This window comes from Ovis aries, chromosome 6 (assembly GCF_016772045.2).
Source record: "Ovis aries strain OAR_USU_Benz2616 breed Rambouillet chromosome 6, ARS-UI_Ramb_v3.0, whole genome shotgun sequence".
Lineage (NCBI taxonomy): Eukaryota > Metazoa > Chordata > Mammalia > Artiodactyla > Bovidae > Ovis > Ovis aries.
This window is the reverse complement of record NC_056059.1, coordinates 23,234,437-23,250,398: the sequence shown is the minus strand read 5'-3', so window position 1 is coordinate 23,250,398 and position 15,962 is coordinate 23,234,437. Positions and strand designations below refer to the sequence as shown.

The 15,962-nt window shown below is 37.4% G+C and overlaps 1 protein-coding gene across 3 annotated transcripts in view; it reads left to right on the top strand.

Annotated features, from left to right (window-relative positions):
* The window catches only part of BANK1 (B cell scaffold protein with ankyrin repeats 1), a 329,439-nt gene that overhangs the window by 96,821 nt on the left and 216,656 nt on the right, over positions 1 to 15,962 (top strand). For all 3 annotated transcript variants that reach the window (XM_027970855.3, XM_042251204.2, XM_027970854.3), the window contains exons 4-5: positions 2,897 to 3,035; positions 11,915 to 12,054. In XM_027970855.3, the coding sequence (XP_027826656.2) occupies positions 2,897 to 3,035; positions 11,915 to 12,054 (279 nt within the window). The remainder of the gene's footprint in view (positions 1 to 2,896; positions 3,036 to 11,914; positions 12,055 to 15,962) is intronic.

The following is a 15,962-nucleotide window of genomic DNA, read 5'->3' as shown; positions in this document are numbered from 1 at the left end:
TTGGGTAAACACAGTTTTATAAGAGCATATAAATGGGATTCCTGTTTATTTTGTGAAAGACTAAAATTCAGTTTGACTTTGAAGAAAGCCTTTGAAATGTGATATCTGAGATAATCATAAAATATATTTCATTTTAGTTATTTTGAAGGTTAAAACAGCATCATGTAAACAATAGTACAGAGTTTAATTTAAATAATTCTGATTGATTTTCAGAATGTAAATCTTTATATTCATTACTCTCATCTTAAAATAGAAATATAATAGCCTTCCATATTGGTTTTTGAGGTTTGTGTGTGTGTGTGTGTGTGTGTGTGTGTGTGTGTTTTGGTGAGGATGAAAGGAAATGGCTTTATATAAAAAGTGATTAGCCAGTATAAAATACATGAATGCATCCTCAGTCAGTCATGTCTAACTCTTTGTGATTTCATGGACTGTAGCCCACTAGGCTCCTCTGTCCCTGGAATTTGCCAGACAAGTATACTGGAGTGGGGTGTCATTTTCTCCTCCAGGGAATCTTCCTGATCCAGGGATTGAACCCATGTCTCTTACATCTCCTGAATTGGCAGGTGGATTCTTTACCACTGTTCCACCTGGAAAACCCAGTATAAAACAGATGCTCAAAAGATGTTTATCCCTTCCTTTTCTCTGTATTAAATCCAATCTTCTTATCCTTTGTTTTCTCTCAGGGTTTTTTTTCAAAAAGGTTTTTCAATAACCCCTTATATCTTTGTAGTTGTTGTTCAATCGCTAAGTCACGTCCAACCCTTTGCAACCCCCTGGACTGCATCACACCAGGCTTCTCTGTCCTTCACTGTCTCATGGAGTTTGTTCAAACTCATATCCATTGAGTTTGTGTTGCCATCCAACAATCTCATCCTCTGTCATCCCCTTCTTTTCCTGTCCTCAATCTTTCCCTCATCAGGGTCTTTTCCAATAAGTCAGCTCTTCCCATCAGGTGGCCAAAGTATTGGCGCTTCAATTTCAGCATCAATCCTTCCAGTGAATATTCAGAGTTAGTTTCCTTTAGGATTGACTGGTTTGGTCTCCTTGCTGTCCAAGGGACTCTCAAGAGTCTTATCCAGCATCACAGTTCATAAACATCAATTCTTCAGTGCTCAGCTTTCTTTATGGTCCAACTCTCACATCCATACATGACTATTGGAAAAACCATAACTTTGACTATATATGGACTTTTGTCAGCAAAGTGATGGCTCTGCTTTTTAATACACTGGCTAGGTTTGTCATAGCTTTTCTTCCAAGCAGTAAGTGTCTTTTAATTTCACGGCTGCAGTCACTCTGTGCAGTGATTTTGGAGCCCGAGAAAATAAAATCTGTCACAGTTTCCATTTCTTCCCCATCTATCTGCCATGAAGTGATGGGACCAGATGCTATGATCTTAGTTTTTTGAATGTTGAATTTTAAGCCAGATATTTCACTCTTCTCTTTTATTTTCATCAAGATGCTCTTTAGTTCCTCTTCGCTTTCTGCCATTAGGGTGGTAGCATCTGCATATCTGAGATTGTTGGTATTTCTCGTGGGAATCTTGATTCCAGCTTCTGTTTCATCCAGTTCAGCATTTCACATGATGTATTCTGCATATAAGTTAAATCAGCAGGGTAATGATATACAGCCTTGACATACTCTTTTTTCAGTTTTGAACCAGTCATTCCATGTCCGGTTATAACTGTTTCTTCTTGACCTGCATATAGGTTTCTCTGGAAGTGGGAAAGGTAGTCTGGTATTCCCATCACTAAGAATTTCCCACAGTTTGTTGTGATCCACACAGTCAATGTTTTTAGTACAGACAATGAAGCAGAAATATTTTTTCTAGAATTCTATTGCTTTTTCTGTGATCCAACAGATGTTGGCAATTTGAATCTTATATACATAGATTTGGGCTTTCCTAGCTTTTCCACCTTAATAAAATCTTGAAACTTTTAGATTTATAACCTGTAGTCAACCCAACAGCCTTCACTGGTATTCATCATAAAGAGTAACAAAAGAATCTCTTATTGGTAAGATTAACAATACACTTGACCCTTGAACAATAGGGGTTTTGAATTACATGGGTCCACTTATACATGGATTTTTCTCAGTAGTAAATACCCCAGTACAACATGATCTGCAGTTGGTTGAATCAGGATACTGCTGTTGCAGAGGGTGTGCTATCAATCTTCTATGGATGTTCCACTATGCAGAGGGCCAGTAGGTGCTTCTAACAGTTATATTGTTCAAGGGTCAACTGTATTAGACATCTAAACCAATTAATCATATTTAAAGTATAAGAGGTCTTAAAGCTAAACGTGTTCAATCCTCTTATTTATAGATAAATACACCAAGTCCTAGAAAGGTGAAGGAAAGGGATTTGGGGATGGGGGGGAAGAATTTGTTTAGCAGTTGAATTACATTCCCTGCATAGAACCTCTCACACAGGGAAGAGGTGAAAGGAAAAGGGAGCAACTGTGAACTCAGTCGATTCATTTGCAAAATATGGTGCTGGGGAAAAATAAATATTCGATAGACATAAGTTGATAAACTTAAAATCTTGTGAGGCTCACCTTTACATATTTCATTTATGAGTATGGCTGAAACTGTGGACACGATGGTGGTGGTGGCTTAGTTAGTCCCTAAGTTGTGTCCTACATTTGCAACTCCATGGACAGTAGCCCATCATGCTCCTCTGTCTGTGGGATTTCCCAGGCAAGAATACTGAGGTGGATTGCCATTTCCTCCTTCAAGGGATCTGTCCCACCAAGAAATTGAACCCGGTTCTCTTGCCTGGCAGATGAGTTGTTTACACTAATTACATGTTGGACCTTTATCACTAATAAGTGTATTTGGTTGGTTAATGAAAACTTTTCAAATGCCTAATTGAGTTATATTTTTCATCATATAGAATCCTGGTGAAATATTTATTATTTTGAGAGATGAAGTAACCAGTGATGCTGTGGAGGTTGAATTTACATCAAATAGTAAATGCATTAGAACACAGCCAGCCCTCTGGAATAAAAGTGTCTGGAGTATGAAAGCTTTAGGTAAGAAATTGTTTTATGCTTTAATAAATATAAAACATCATTCTGAGTTTCTTTCAATAAATTTCTGGTGAATGGTTTCACTTCTCTACAGAAACTAATATTGTTCTGCAGGTGTTTCCTGTGTTTAGCTTTCACACATCCAAGGCTGTTATTATTATTCTGAGTTTGCAAAAGCATGAATGTGTGAATTATGAGAAATTAGCCTATGTACCATGTGGTGAAATGACAGGCAGTAGTATCATGTACTTTTAACTGTATCAGCAAAGAGCACTTTAAATGTTAGCTATTAAATTAAGGAATTAAAATCATTCGCTTTATTGTAACAGGATGAGCAAACATTTGGATTTTCATTTGTAATTTTTGTTTGTTTGTTTTTTGTTTCTGCCATGCCCCTGAGTATGCTTTTGCTTGTTTGGAAAGCATAGTTCCTTTTCACTATTTTATCATCTTGGTACCATATCTATATACAATCTCCCCTCTTTTCCTTTTTTAAATTATGAACCTAACCATTTATTATCCAAGTTTGCTTCAACATGATAAATCGTATCAGATTTAAAATTGCAGGTAAAATATACAGACTTGTCTTGATAATTGTACTAAAATCAAAATCCAATATATTAATTTCTGAATGTTTTGATATAAATGTAGGACTTGCTGGTTTTTTAAATCGATGGTGTCCTTTTACAATCAGAGAATAAAACTTTATAAATGTGAATTTAAGTAAAGTACAAAGATATTCAATCTTATTATGAATTCGAAAATGTAGTAAAAAATTAAAGAGTATGTCAAACGCATCCAGAGCTTTTTTGCTTTCTTTTTAGAATATAACTAGTGAAATCCATTTACAGAGCATTTACAAATCTTTTCTGTTGTGTTGTATAAAGTATGTGTCTCTTCTGTGGATATCCTCACACAGCTTAGATCAGAGTTGGATTATAGAAAGGGAAGACTCTATAGACATCTTAGACACTGCTTCCTGTCATGGACAAGGACATGCAGAAGTGAAGTGAGAAAGAATTCTGTTTCTTTTGCTTTTCTTCCAAAGCCTCTTACTTCCTTATGTCATATTTTTAAAATGATTTAATGAACAGTAATTTATAATTAGTTTAGAAGTTAAGCTAAATCTAGTTAGACTAAAATCACTACAGAAAAATCAGTATTGCAAATTAAGAAGTACTGAGATAATACTTCCCAAATACCAAATCAAAATGTCAAATAAAATTATTCACATTAAGATTTTATGTTCAGTTTACCTAGTAGCTAAGAGCAGTGGAAAGAATAAAATGTCAAATTTCAGATGTTTTTCAGAAAAATAGAAAACTGTTATTCCATAATTTCTAAGATATATGAGACTATAATATTATCTTTGTGATTGAACAACTAATTTATAGTAAAAATAAATAAAGTATTATTTACCAGTTATGCTAATTAAACCTCTCCAACTCTTTTTTTTTCAACCAGTGTATTCTGTAAGTTAATGATAGATTGTCTTACAAAATGTTGCCTGTTATGTAACAATATATAGGATAGTTCCATGAATAAGTATGGGACTATGGATGGGACATGGCTCAGCAGAAATGGCCCCAGAGTCTTACTTTCTCTGCCTCGTGGTACTGTTTCTTAAAAATTTTTGAACCCTAGCAAGAACCACATTTTACGTTACGATGCAGGATGTATGCATGAATACATAATGAAAACAAAGGTTTTAAAAGCAATATTTAGACTAATGGTTTCAGCCATGACATGTAAAGAGCTTGAAAGTTGCCACTCCCATTCTTACAACAAGAAAAACCTGAACAAACTGAAAATCAGTGACTTTTCTTGAACTCGTTGGAGAACTGAAGTTGGAGGGCAAACAACCATTGTAACATGTGGAGAGAAAGGTAAATCTAGAGTGACATCTAAGATCCACTTACCTGGAGCCGAAGTCTCTGGAGCCATAATCTGGTAAGAACACCCTAATGGTAATTCTCGTGAACTGCTGAAGGCTAAGTGTGAACTAGCTTGAAAGTAAGAAACCCCTGGAGGCTGCCATCTTATGTATGCTGTGTGCTCAGTCACGTCCGACTCTTTGTCACCCCGTGGCCCGTAGCCCTCCCAGCTCCTCTGTCCATGGGATTTTCAAGGCAAAAATGCTTGAGTGGGTTGCCATTCCCATCTCCAGGGGATCTTCCCAACCCAGGGATCAAACCTGAGTCTCCCGAGTCTCCTGCATTGATAGGTGAATGGATTCTTTACCACTGAGTTGTCTTATGAGGCACCTATAATTTTGTGGAATTTATCTCCAGGAATCCCATCAGATTCACACAGTGAAGATCTGAGAAAGATCTGGAAGATTCTGCTAGGTCAGAGGAAACATAATCAAGGGGAAATACTCTCCATGTGTTCTCCATAATGAAGGTCTACTTTTCAGGGGGAAACACTTTCCCAGAGTCTCATCCTACCTGAGGAAGGGAGCCCCCTCTAGCCTTTCTGTCTCATTTAAGGGGGGAGAAAGAAAGCTATGGCATGGCAGAAATGCTAGTGGAGGTCACAGCAAAAGACTGAGAATCACAAGATTAAAGTGCTCCCCCACCGCCCAACATGACGATTACCACAGCAGTGTAATGACAGTGGGTTACATCTTGAAAGTATGCAGATGCAGTGTCTTACTGCAGGAGCAGTACTTAGGGACGCACAAGATCAAGAGAGAAGACAAGGACAAGAGAAGAAGTCAATGACTTTGGCACTGACAGCTACAGCAACCAGTAGATACGGTCCAACTCCTAGATAGATTACTCTCACTACACCCTTACCTATTTTACTTCGTATACCCCAAACAAATAGCCCTGGTGGCTCAGTCAGTAAAAAATCTGCCTGCAATATGGTAGACCCAGGTTCAGTCCCTGGGTGGGGAAGATCCCCTGGAGAAGGAAATGGCAACCCACTCCAGTATTCTTGCCTGGGGAATCCCGTGGACAGAGAAGCCTGGTGGGCTACAGTCCATAGGGTCACAAGGAGTTCGACACGACTGAGAGACTTTCACTTTCACTTTTCACCCCAAAAAACATATCTGCTTTTCGACAAGAAATTACAAGATATGCCAGAGAGCAAGGAAAAAACAGTCCAGAGCGATAAAATGCACATCAGACCAGACAAGTGTGACGCTTGTTGGACAAGTGTGACACAGATGTTGGAATTATCAGACAGGAAATTTTATACAACTATGATTAAAATGTTACGGGCTGTAATGGAAAAGTAGACAACATGCAAGAACATATGGGTACTGTAAGTAGAGAGAAACATATTTTTTCATTTTTTTTTCACTGTTATTCAGAACCTCCTAAATTCACGTCATGATGAACTAGAGGGTCACAAACCATAGCTGGAGAAACTAAGTTTTGCAGCTGCACCAGGCAATATGGTAGCCACTGGCCACATCTGGTTATTTAAACTTTATTATAATTAAATAAAGTTTAGAATTCAGTCGCACTAAGCATATGCCAGGTGCTTCATTGGAACATATCCATCATCTCGGGAAGTTTGATTGGACAGCACTGACTGTACACTGGAGTTCCCTTTTCTCTACACCAGCTGCAGAGTAAGAGGGAGTACCCAGTGTGCTCTTGCAGGCTACCTATCTGTGCAGAATCTGCAGTGAAGTTAAGGAAATACTTAACTGGTGCCCAAAAGAGCTGTTTTTATTCTGTATTGAGCCATTTACTGGGAAACTTTAGACACGTTTCTTGATCTTTCTGTGCTCGGTTTTCTTACTGATTAAACAACTTCTGTACTTGTATTTTAAGTACTCACGTACAGGATGTTTGGAGATAACGGAGATAATATATGAGACACCACTGAGACATCCAGCTGAGGAACAAAGTATCAGTCTCTCCCTCTAGCAAATCTCATAAACTTGAGTGGCTTTAAAACTTCCTTCTCTGCCTTTTGGGAGAGAATTGAAGTGTCTTTCTCTATAAATACTGTACTCCTCATATTGCCCACTCCCTCCTCCTGTGTTCGCATCCCTTGATATAAAATGTATCCCCTTTCACTCTTGGGCAACCATGCTCAGGAGCACTCCCAGTTCTGAATATCTCACGTATAACTCCTGTACCTACTGATGACTTCCAGGGCAGGAAATGATCTCAGTTAGTATCTCAAACCATCTAATACTAGTCTAAACATATTTAAGGTTTTAAATTTTTCTTGTTCTGCTTCTTTGAATACCAAATTAAAATGGAGGATCTAACCCTGAAGTGGAAACATACCAGGGACGCTTCTCTACTCTCAGGGTTCTTTTGAAGAATACTGATGTTCCAAATTCAGGAGATGGCCTCTCTCTGTTGGTCTCTTTCCACTCTAGAAAAAGTGCTCATGTGACTTCACTTTCTAAAAAGCACACCTTCATAATGATGTCCACAGGTTCATCTCTGACAAGTATTGTTTTGTGTTACAGGAATTCGAAGCTTCTATAGTCCCCTTTTGCCAAAACTTATAAAAATACATGTGAAGGCTTTAAATGAGAAATATTAAATAATTTTAACTCAGAAAGAAGAAAGTATTCCTCTGGTACCTGCGTCTCAGGCAGAAAATTATTTTACACAGCAGGGGGACAATCAATTAAAAGTTGAAAGGAATGTAAAATGTATCCAGAAAGAGAATTTCTTGATTAATTAAGAAGCTAAGTTCTGGATAATGTAAATTATAATTTCATATTTAATTTAAAAAACAAGTAAATACTTTAGGATGTTCTAAGTATGCTGAACATACTTAGAAAAAGAACTGTTAAGAAATTATTCTAAATATCACACTTCAGGAAGATGGTTTTAACATGTATTAAATTGGTAGTAATTTTTAGGTGTGACTAAGATTTTGAAGCCACCAATATTTATTTAATAATAATTTCCAATCAAAAGTGTTATGTTTATTTCTGTTCCTATAGAAACTTTATGTGGATTGATTCAAAGCTTACTATGTTGTAAAGTGCTAGATTTGGTTAATAAAGGAACACAACTTCTCAGACAAAGAAAAACAGAAAGCAAAAAGCTATTAAGTTAATGGATTTGTGAAATATATATATTTTATGGAAATAGTGAATATAGTTCTGATATTCAGAAATACCTTTGGATTATATTTCCCATGAATTAGTTTGTTCCTCCCCTGGAAAGATGTGTGTGTGTGTGTGTGTTTGTGTGTGTGTGTGTTGGTCACTTAGTAGCATCTGACTTCTTGTGACTCCATGGACAGTAGCCCACCAGGCTCCTCCATCCATGGAATTCTCCAGGCCAGAACGCTGGAGTGGGTAGCCTTTCCCTTCTCCAAGGGATCTTCCTGACCCAGGAAGACCTGGGTCTCCTGCATTGCAGGCAGAATCTTTACCATCTGAGCCACTAGGGAAGCCCCCACCTGGAAGGATAGACCACTTAAATAGTGGAGACAGAGAGGGTTGTCAGAGATTCTTGAATGGCCTAGAACTTGATATTTAAAATTTAAATACAGTTTGTTTTTAACCATTGCTCCTCTATATTTTATTATGTATCTATGTCTGATGGAGGTAGGGAGTTCCATCTTTTCCTTCCGTGTCCTTTTTCATCTTCATAACTGACTCTCATATGCTTCCTTAGTTTGGTGATCTTGACCTGCATTTGTGTGTAATTCTGGTGTTAAATGTCACTTGCCTACTTTGTCTAGATAGTAAAGAACAGAACTCACTTTCCCTCTCTTCTGTTGAGTCTTTAAATTAATTGGTTTTTATTTTTTACCGAATAGCTATACAAAGTAGACATCACAGTGACCACAGAGTTGTGGTCAGGAAAAAGCCAATTCAATTAATATGTTACTAAGGAAGGTCTTTCTACCAGAGGAAGCCATAAAAGTTCATCCTGATTTATCAGTGGAAATAGTAATTAGGTCTTGGTTGAATAAATGACATTCAATAGATATGAAAGTGTATACAGCAAAAGCAGTACTTCAAATGGCATCTCTTTGGAGGTTTTCTCTAAAATCAACATTATTATCAGTTGATCTAATGGTAAAATTTTGAGTCAACTAATGACTCAAGACATCAGGAATATATCAGTTTATTCTCATGTTAAATTCTAAACAAATTAAAGTATTTTAAATATCCTATACTAAGCAATATTCTTACGATGTATCTTTCATGATTTATCAACTGACTTTTCAGAAGGTTAACATCCCATCATAAAACTCCTGATTTGTTTTCTGATAAACAAAACCAATATTTGATTTTAAAATCGTCTTTGTGAAATCTACTGAAATTGATTTCATTTCACTTCAGTAACTCTTCTTAACTGCTCCCAGTTTTTTGAGATTTCTGTTACATTCTCTATTGGATGAATACTTAATTTTGGATGGAAGAACTTTCTACATTTTTTTTTTAATAATGTAAGTGAAGTGACTGGTCAAGCAATATGAGAAGAGAAACTTCAGCTTCTTGATCTAGTTAAATCTAAGATTGTTATTTTGGCTTCAAATTTCCCTAAGCAATATTGTGAGAGGTCCTGTAACCTCCTCAGAAGATAAAGTAAAACTAATGCTTAAACATCCGCTGGATCATGGAAAAGTAAGAGAGTTCCAGAAAAACATCTGTTTCTGCTTTATTGACTACACCAAAGCCTTTGGCTGTGTGGATCACAAGAAACTGTGGAAAATTCTGAAAGAGATGGGAATACAGACCACCTGACCTGCCTCTTGAGAAACCTGTATGCAGGTCAGGAAGCAACAGTTAGAACTGGACATGGAACAACAGACTATTTCCAAATAGGAAAAGGAGTACGTCAAGGCTGTATATTGTCACCCTGCTTATTTAACTTATATGCAGAGTACATCATGAGAAACGCTGGGCTGGAAGAAACACAAGCTGGAGTCAAGTTTGCCGGGAGAAATATCAATCACCTCAGATATGCAGATGACACCACCCTTATGGCAGAAAGTGAAGAGGAACTAAAAAGCCTCTTGATGAAAGTGAAAGAGGAGAGTGAAACAGTTGGCTTAAAGCTCAACATTCAGAAAACGAAGATCATGGCATCTGGTCCCATCACTTCATGGAAAATAGATAAGAAAACAGTGGAAACAGTGTCAGACTATTTTTTTGGGCTCCAAAATCACTGCAGATGGTGATAGCAGCCATGAAATTAAAAGACGCTTACTCCTTGGAAGGAAAGTTATGACCAACCTCAGTTCAGTTCATTTCAGTCGCTCAGTCGTGTCCGACTTTCTGTGACTCCATGAATCACAGCACGCCAGGCCTCCCTGTCCATCACCAACTCCCAGAGTTCACTCAGACTCAGGTCCATCGAGTCGGTGATGTCTTCCAGCCATCTCATCCTCTGGCGTCCCCTTCTCCTCCTGCCCCCAATCCCTCCCAGCATCAGAGTCTTTTCCAATGAGTCAACTCTTTGCATGAGATGGCCAAAGTATTGGAGTTTCAGCTTTAGCATCATTCTTTCCAAAGAAATCCCAGGGCTGATCTCCTTCAGAATGGACTGGTTGGGTCTCCTTGCAGTCCAAGGGACTCTCAAGAGTCTTCTCCAACACCACAGTTCAAAACCATCAGTTCTTCAGTGCTCAGCCTTCTTCACAGCCTTCTTCCGGCTCTCACATCCATACATGACCACAGGAAAAACCATAGCCTTGACTAGACGGACCTTAGTCGGCAAAGTAATGTCTCTGCTTTTGAGTATGCTATCTAGGTTAGTCATAACTTTCCTTCCAAGGAGTAAGTGTCTTTTAATTTCATGGCTGCAGTCACCATCTGTAGTGATTTTGGAGCCCAAAAAAATAAAGTCAGCCACTGTTTCCACTGTTTCCCCATCTATTTCCCATGAAGTGGTGGGACCGGATGCCATGATCTTCGTTTTCTGAATGTTGAGCTTTAAGCCAACTTATTTGCTCTCCACTTTCACTTTCATCAAGAGGCTTTTTAGTTCCTCTTCACTTTCCGCCATAAGGGTGGTGTCATCTGCATATCTGAGGTGATTGATATTTCTCCCGGCAATCTTGATTCCAGCTTGTGTTTCTTCCAGTCCAGCGTTTCTCATGATGTACTCTGCATATAAGTTAAATAAGCAGGGTGACAATATACAGCCTCAATGTACTCCTTTTCCTATTTGAAACCAGTCTGTTGTTCCATGTCCAGTTCTAACTGTTGCTTCCTGAGCCTGCATACAGATTTCTCGAGGCAGGTCAGGGGGTCTGGTATTCTCATCTCTCTCAGAATTTTCCACAGTTTCTTGTGATCCACACAGTCAAAGGCTTTGGTGTAGTCAATAAAGCAGAAACAGATGTTTTTCTGGAACTCTCTTGCTTTTTCGATGATCCAGAGGATGTTGGCAATTTGATCTCTGGTTCCTCTGCCTTTTCTGAAACCAGCTTGAACATCAGGAAGTTCATGGTTCACGTATTGCTGAAGCCTGGCTTGGAGAATTTTGAGCATTACTTTACTAGCATGTGAGATGAGTGCAATTGTGCAATAGTTTGAGCATTCTTTGGCATTGCCTTTCTTTGGAATTGGAATGAAAACTGACCTTTTCCAGTTCTGTGGCCACTGCTGAGTTTTCCAAATTTGCTGGCAAGAAATGATTATATTACTCAAAAATAATGGAGGTTAGAAGGTAAGGAGAAAAGATTTATTGCTTTGCTTTTATTATAATTTTAATGTATGTTTTTATTTGTTAAGTTTTTTAAACAATTAAGTGCAAAAGTATACATTTTGTTTTGTGATTTCTAACTGCTAAGGATAAAAAAGAAAACAATTTCATGTTAAAAGTTAGTAAAATTGTTATGAATTCTTAAAACCTCACTTCAGATTCTCTAAGAGATGTAATAATATGGTACATTTGTTTATATACTCAGCTCCTCTCATTTGTGTTTTACAGATTTTCCTGCTGGCTCTGTCAATGTTGATGTCTACGTTGATGGAATCATTAAGGCCACAGCAGAGATTAAGTACTATACAACCCAGAAGGCTATGAAATGCCTGTTGGGAGCTGCAGGTCCACGAGATGATGTGTACCAGGTAAGCTGCTCTTTCCATGAAGTCTGTAATAAGCCAAAGAGCTAACATAGAATAAATGAATACATACTTTGGTATAAAGTCTGAATGCTGGTTGAATGAGATGAATTACTGATCAATAGGAAAGGAAGAAATTGACCTCTGTGATGCAGAAATGTAGATAAATTAGTTAGTATAAGTCAAATCATTTCAGGTGATGTCACAACAGGTTATCCATTACAAAGTATTAAGGCTACTCTGATGGGCTCATTTTAAAGCTGTTACAGACCAGATAAAGACAAAAGGATTAAAGAGAACTCTTAAACACTGAATTTTCTCTTTAGTTAGATGTGGGTAATACAAAATAAAGTTTTGAAGTTAAGGATTCAGACAAGTCAAGAATACCATCAAAACAGAAGTGTGTGGTGTTAACCTGGAAATTGTTATTTTCATAAGGACATTTCCAAGCTCGGTGTATTTTTTTCTTAGTTTCATTTATCACTCTTTTCTGACAGTGAGAGTAATTCTTTAAATTAATAACATTTATTTGAAATTCCAGAAAAGCTAAACTTTTCTGGAAACTCTACGAAGAGGAGTTTTCAGGTTTTTTTCACTGGTGTGACATAGTGGTACTTGGCAGTGTTGACTTGCTGTGGAGTTTACAGTCCTGTCCAGGGTCCTTAGTTTGGACATTTTCCAGTGAATAGTAGATACTGTGAGTACCCTGCCCTGATGGACTGAGAAGGTAAAATGTGCATTTTGAGTCATTGTAAGCCACTTGTTTAATTTCTGCATTTTTTTGCTGCTGTTGTCGTTGTTACATGATCCACTTTTAGTAGAAAGCTTGCTCAGTGTGGAACTTCTTTATATGCTTATTACATCAAATCTTCACTGAAAAAACTGTCATTTCATTCAACAGCTATTTGATAATTAGAATTACAACCTTGCTTAATTACCTTGGTTTTTCTGGGGGAAGGAGGAGGCAGACCAGAGGAAAGGTGAAGAAAAAGGTAGTTGAACTGCGCATGTCATCTTTAGATTTACCACAAAACACTCCCTTAGGTTTGTAACAAAACCATCAGTGATAATGATGTTGACAGGTTGTCAGGAAGCCTTACTGTTTAAACTAGTTTGAATTGGTGGCTTTGTTATTTGTTTTGTGTGACACATTTTTTTCTATTAGTATTCTCCTTTTATGAATGATATATTTGGAAAAGGTTAAAATATCCTAGAGAATCGAGAGTGAAATACCATTTGTCAGACTGAGGAGCCTGAGGACATTTGAGAAAATGTCTATATTGTAATTGCAAAGCAAAAATAAAAGTAACAGCTTGAAATACAGATTTTTTTCATTTTCCTGTGATGTCTACTTTATTCTACTTTAAAAACTTTATCCATTGCAAAATGACTAATGAAGCGTTATATTGCACTATAAGGTATTCAGTCAGCATAGAAGTAAAGTAGTCCCCAAAACACATTTTTCTGTTGATTTTGCCTTTGGGGAGCAAAAAAATATTTAGTATATAGTGAAAATGGGATGTAATTTATGACTCAAACAGTTTTTCAGAATGTTTCAGATATCCAAGTCATGATTTCTTCTGTAGCTTTGAATGAACACAAACTTTTTTTGAGTAGTTTTTTGATAACTAGAAAAATAATCTGTTTCATTTCTACCGTCAGTGTCAGAAATGAGAGGTGAGGAAGGGTTCTCTCCACTGAGCCCTGGTGCCTAGTGAAAGGGGGATTGCAGGCAGTCACAGCTTGATTCAGGTTTTCACTCTTGGGAGACACTTTAAACCTGAGGTTTGAGTCCTGGGGCTTCCCTGGTGGCGCAGAGGTTAAAGCGTCTGCCTGCAGTGTGGGAGACCTGGGTTCAATCCCTGGGTCGGGAAGATCCCCTGGAGAAGGAAATGGCAATCCACTCCAGTATTCTTGCCTGGAGAATCCCATGGACGGAAGAGTTTGGTGGGCTACAGTCCATGGGTCGAAAAGAGTCGGACACGACTAAGCGACATCACTTTCACTTTTCTGAGTCCTGAGAGGTAGAATGATTCTAAGTTGGTGACAGTAGACTACAGCTTGACAAGAAACATTAAGAGATTTGGATTAATATATACAACTGAAGATATTTTAGAGTTTGCGCTATTGTCATAAGAGGACCTGTAAATGTTGTGGATTTAAATGAAACAAATTCTGAGACTGAGATTTCAGACCAGACCAAGACACACCATCACAATCCTGACGGAAGGGAAGTCTGCGTGTCACTCAGTGTCCTTTACATCTTGGACTAATGGGTTTCATCTCATCCACTGGCATCCGGACCGCGGGAGGTGTCCCTACCATGAATTTGCTGAGATGGTAAAAATCAGACTCCACCCTTGATTAAAAAGAAGGAACTGCAGGGACACAGAGGAACCTTGCTGTGCTTTAGGGTTACTTGGCCTCAAAGGACGTGTCCCACCCCACACTGTGTTTCTCCTTATGGACTTTTGATTGCTTGTTTTGACATTTCGCTTTGCTGTCATGTAAGTTATATTCTGAAAGTTGTAAAAAGTTATGCTTTTCCTCTCCAGCATACAACACTGCTATTTCTTTCCTATGCTTCTCAACTACTTAAACTGGGAAATTTGTGTATGTCGCAGATAGTCCACTGACCATCTCTACTTAAGAACAACATACATTGGAAGTTTATTCAGCACAGTTATTATATATCTGTGAGGACATATACCAGCAGATTTATGGGTTGTGTGTGTTTTTTTAATATTCTGCCCACTTAGCTGAAATGGTATACTAAAAGAGCTATCCTGAGTTTTCTTATAAATGTTAATGGCAGATGTGATTTAAGTAATCCTTAAAATTAGTAATTAGATACTTCCTATAATCATTTCAAAGCTCTTGGGCATTTAATAACATGAATATTCTGGAAATTTGAGGGAAGGAACAGTAATGAGAAATCTATGGATTTTAGTTTTCAGTAATCCTCAAATTTGTGGTAAGCGACTTTCTATTATCATTTAAAAACTGTAGGGCATATAGCAAAATGATCATTCTGTGAATCTGAGGAAAGAAATGATAAAGAGAAATTTTATTTTCTTAGTTTATTTTGAAGATGTCTATTAGGCTTCAGAAGACTTTAGCTAAACCAGCTTATTACCTAACTGCTTCCTAAATCATTTTGTATTTTTTTGCATAAATATTAAACCCCAGCATATAGCCTCATAAAGGGACAATTTTCAGACCGTCACCTAGAACAGTGAATTCAGATGAAAAAATCCAAAGCCCTATTTGGGAAGATAATTAGAATTCAAGTATTAGTGTTAGAAAAACTAGTAACTCCTATTTAACTGAGATAATTAAAGCCTTTGAGACTTCCATCTTATTTACAAAATTATCTAGGGGCAACAATAAGTTTAACTTTATATAGGAAAAACTAGATATAAAAAAACCACACTAGGTCAGAATGCTAAACTATAATAGCAATTATTGATCAAAGCGTTAGGCTCATGTTTATCAAGAGAGTTTTTAGAATAGTACCAAATAATTTTTATTAGTTGTAGTTCTTATTGATTAAAAGGTATATTGCATTGAATATGTTTATCATCTTGCATGTTTTACTTTATACCTATTGAAATCTTATTTTCGTCTTTGTGTTAGGTCCATTTCATTGCTACTTTTTATTAAACTATATGTATTACTCAATCTTTGCATGAAATATTCCCTTGGTATCTCTAATTTTCTTGAAGAGATCTCTAGTCTTTCCCATTCTGTTCTTTTCCTCTATTTCTTTGCATTGATCACTGAAGAAGGCTTTCTTATCTCTTCTTGCTATTCTTTGGAACTCTGCATTCAGATGCTTATATCTTTCCTTTTCTCCTTTGCTTCTCACCTCTCTTCTTTTCACAGCTATTGATAAGGCCTCCCCAGACAGCCAT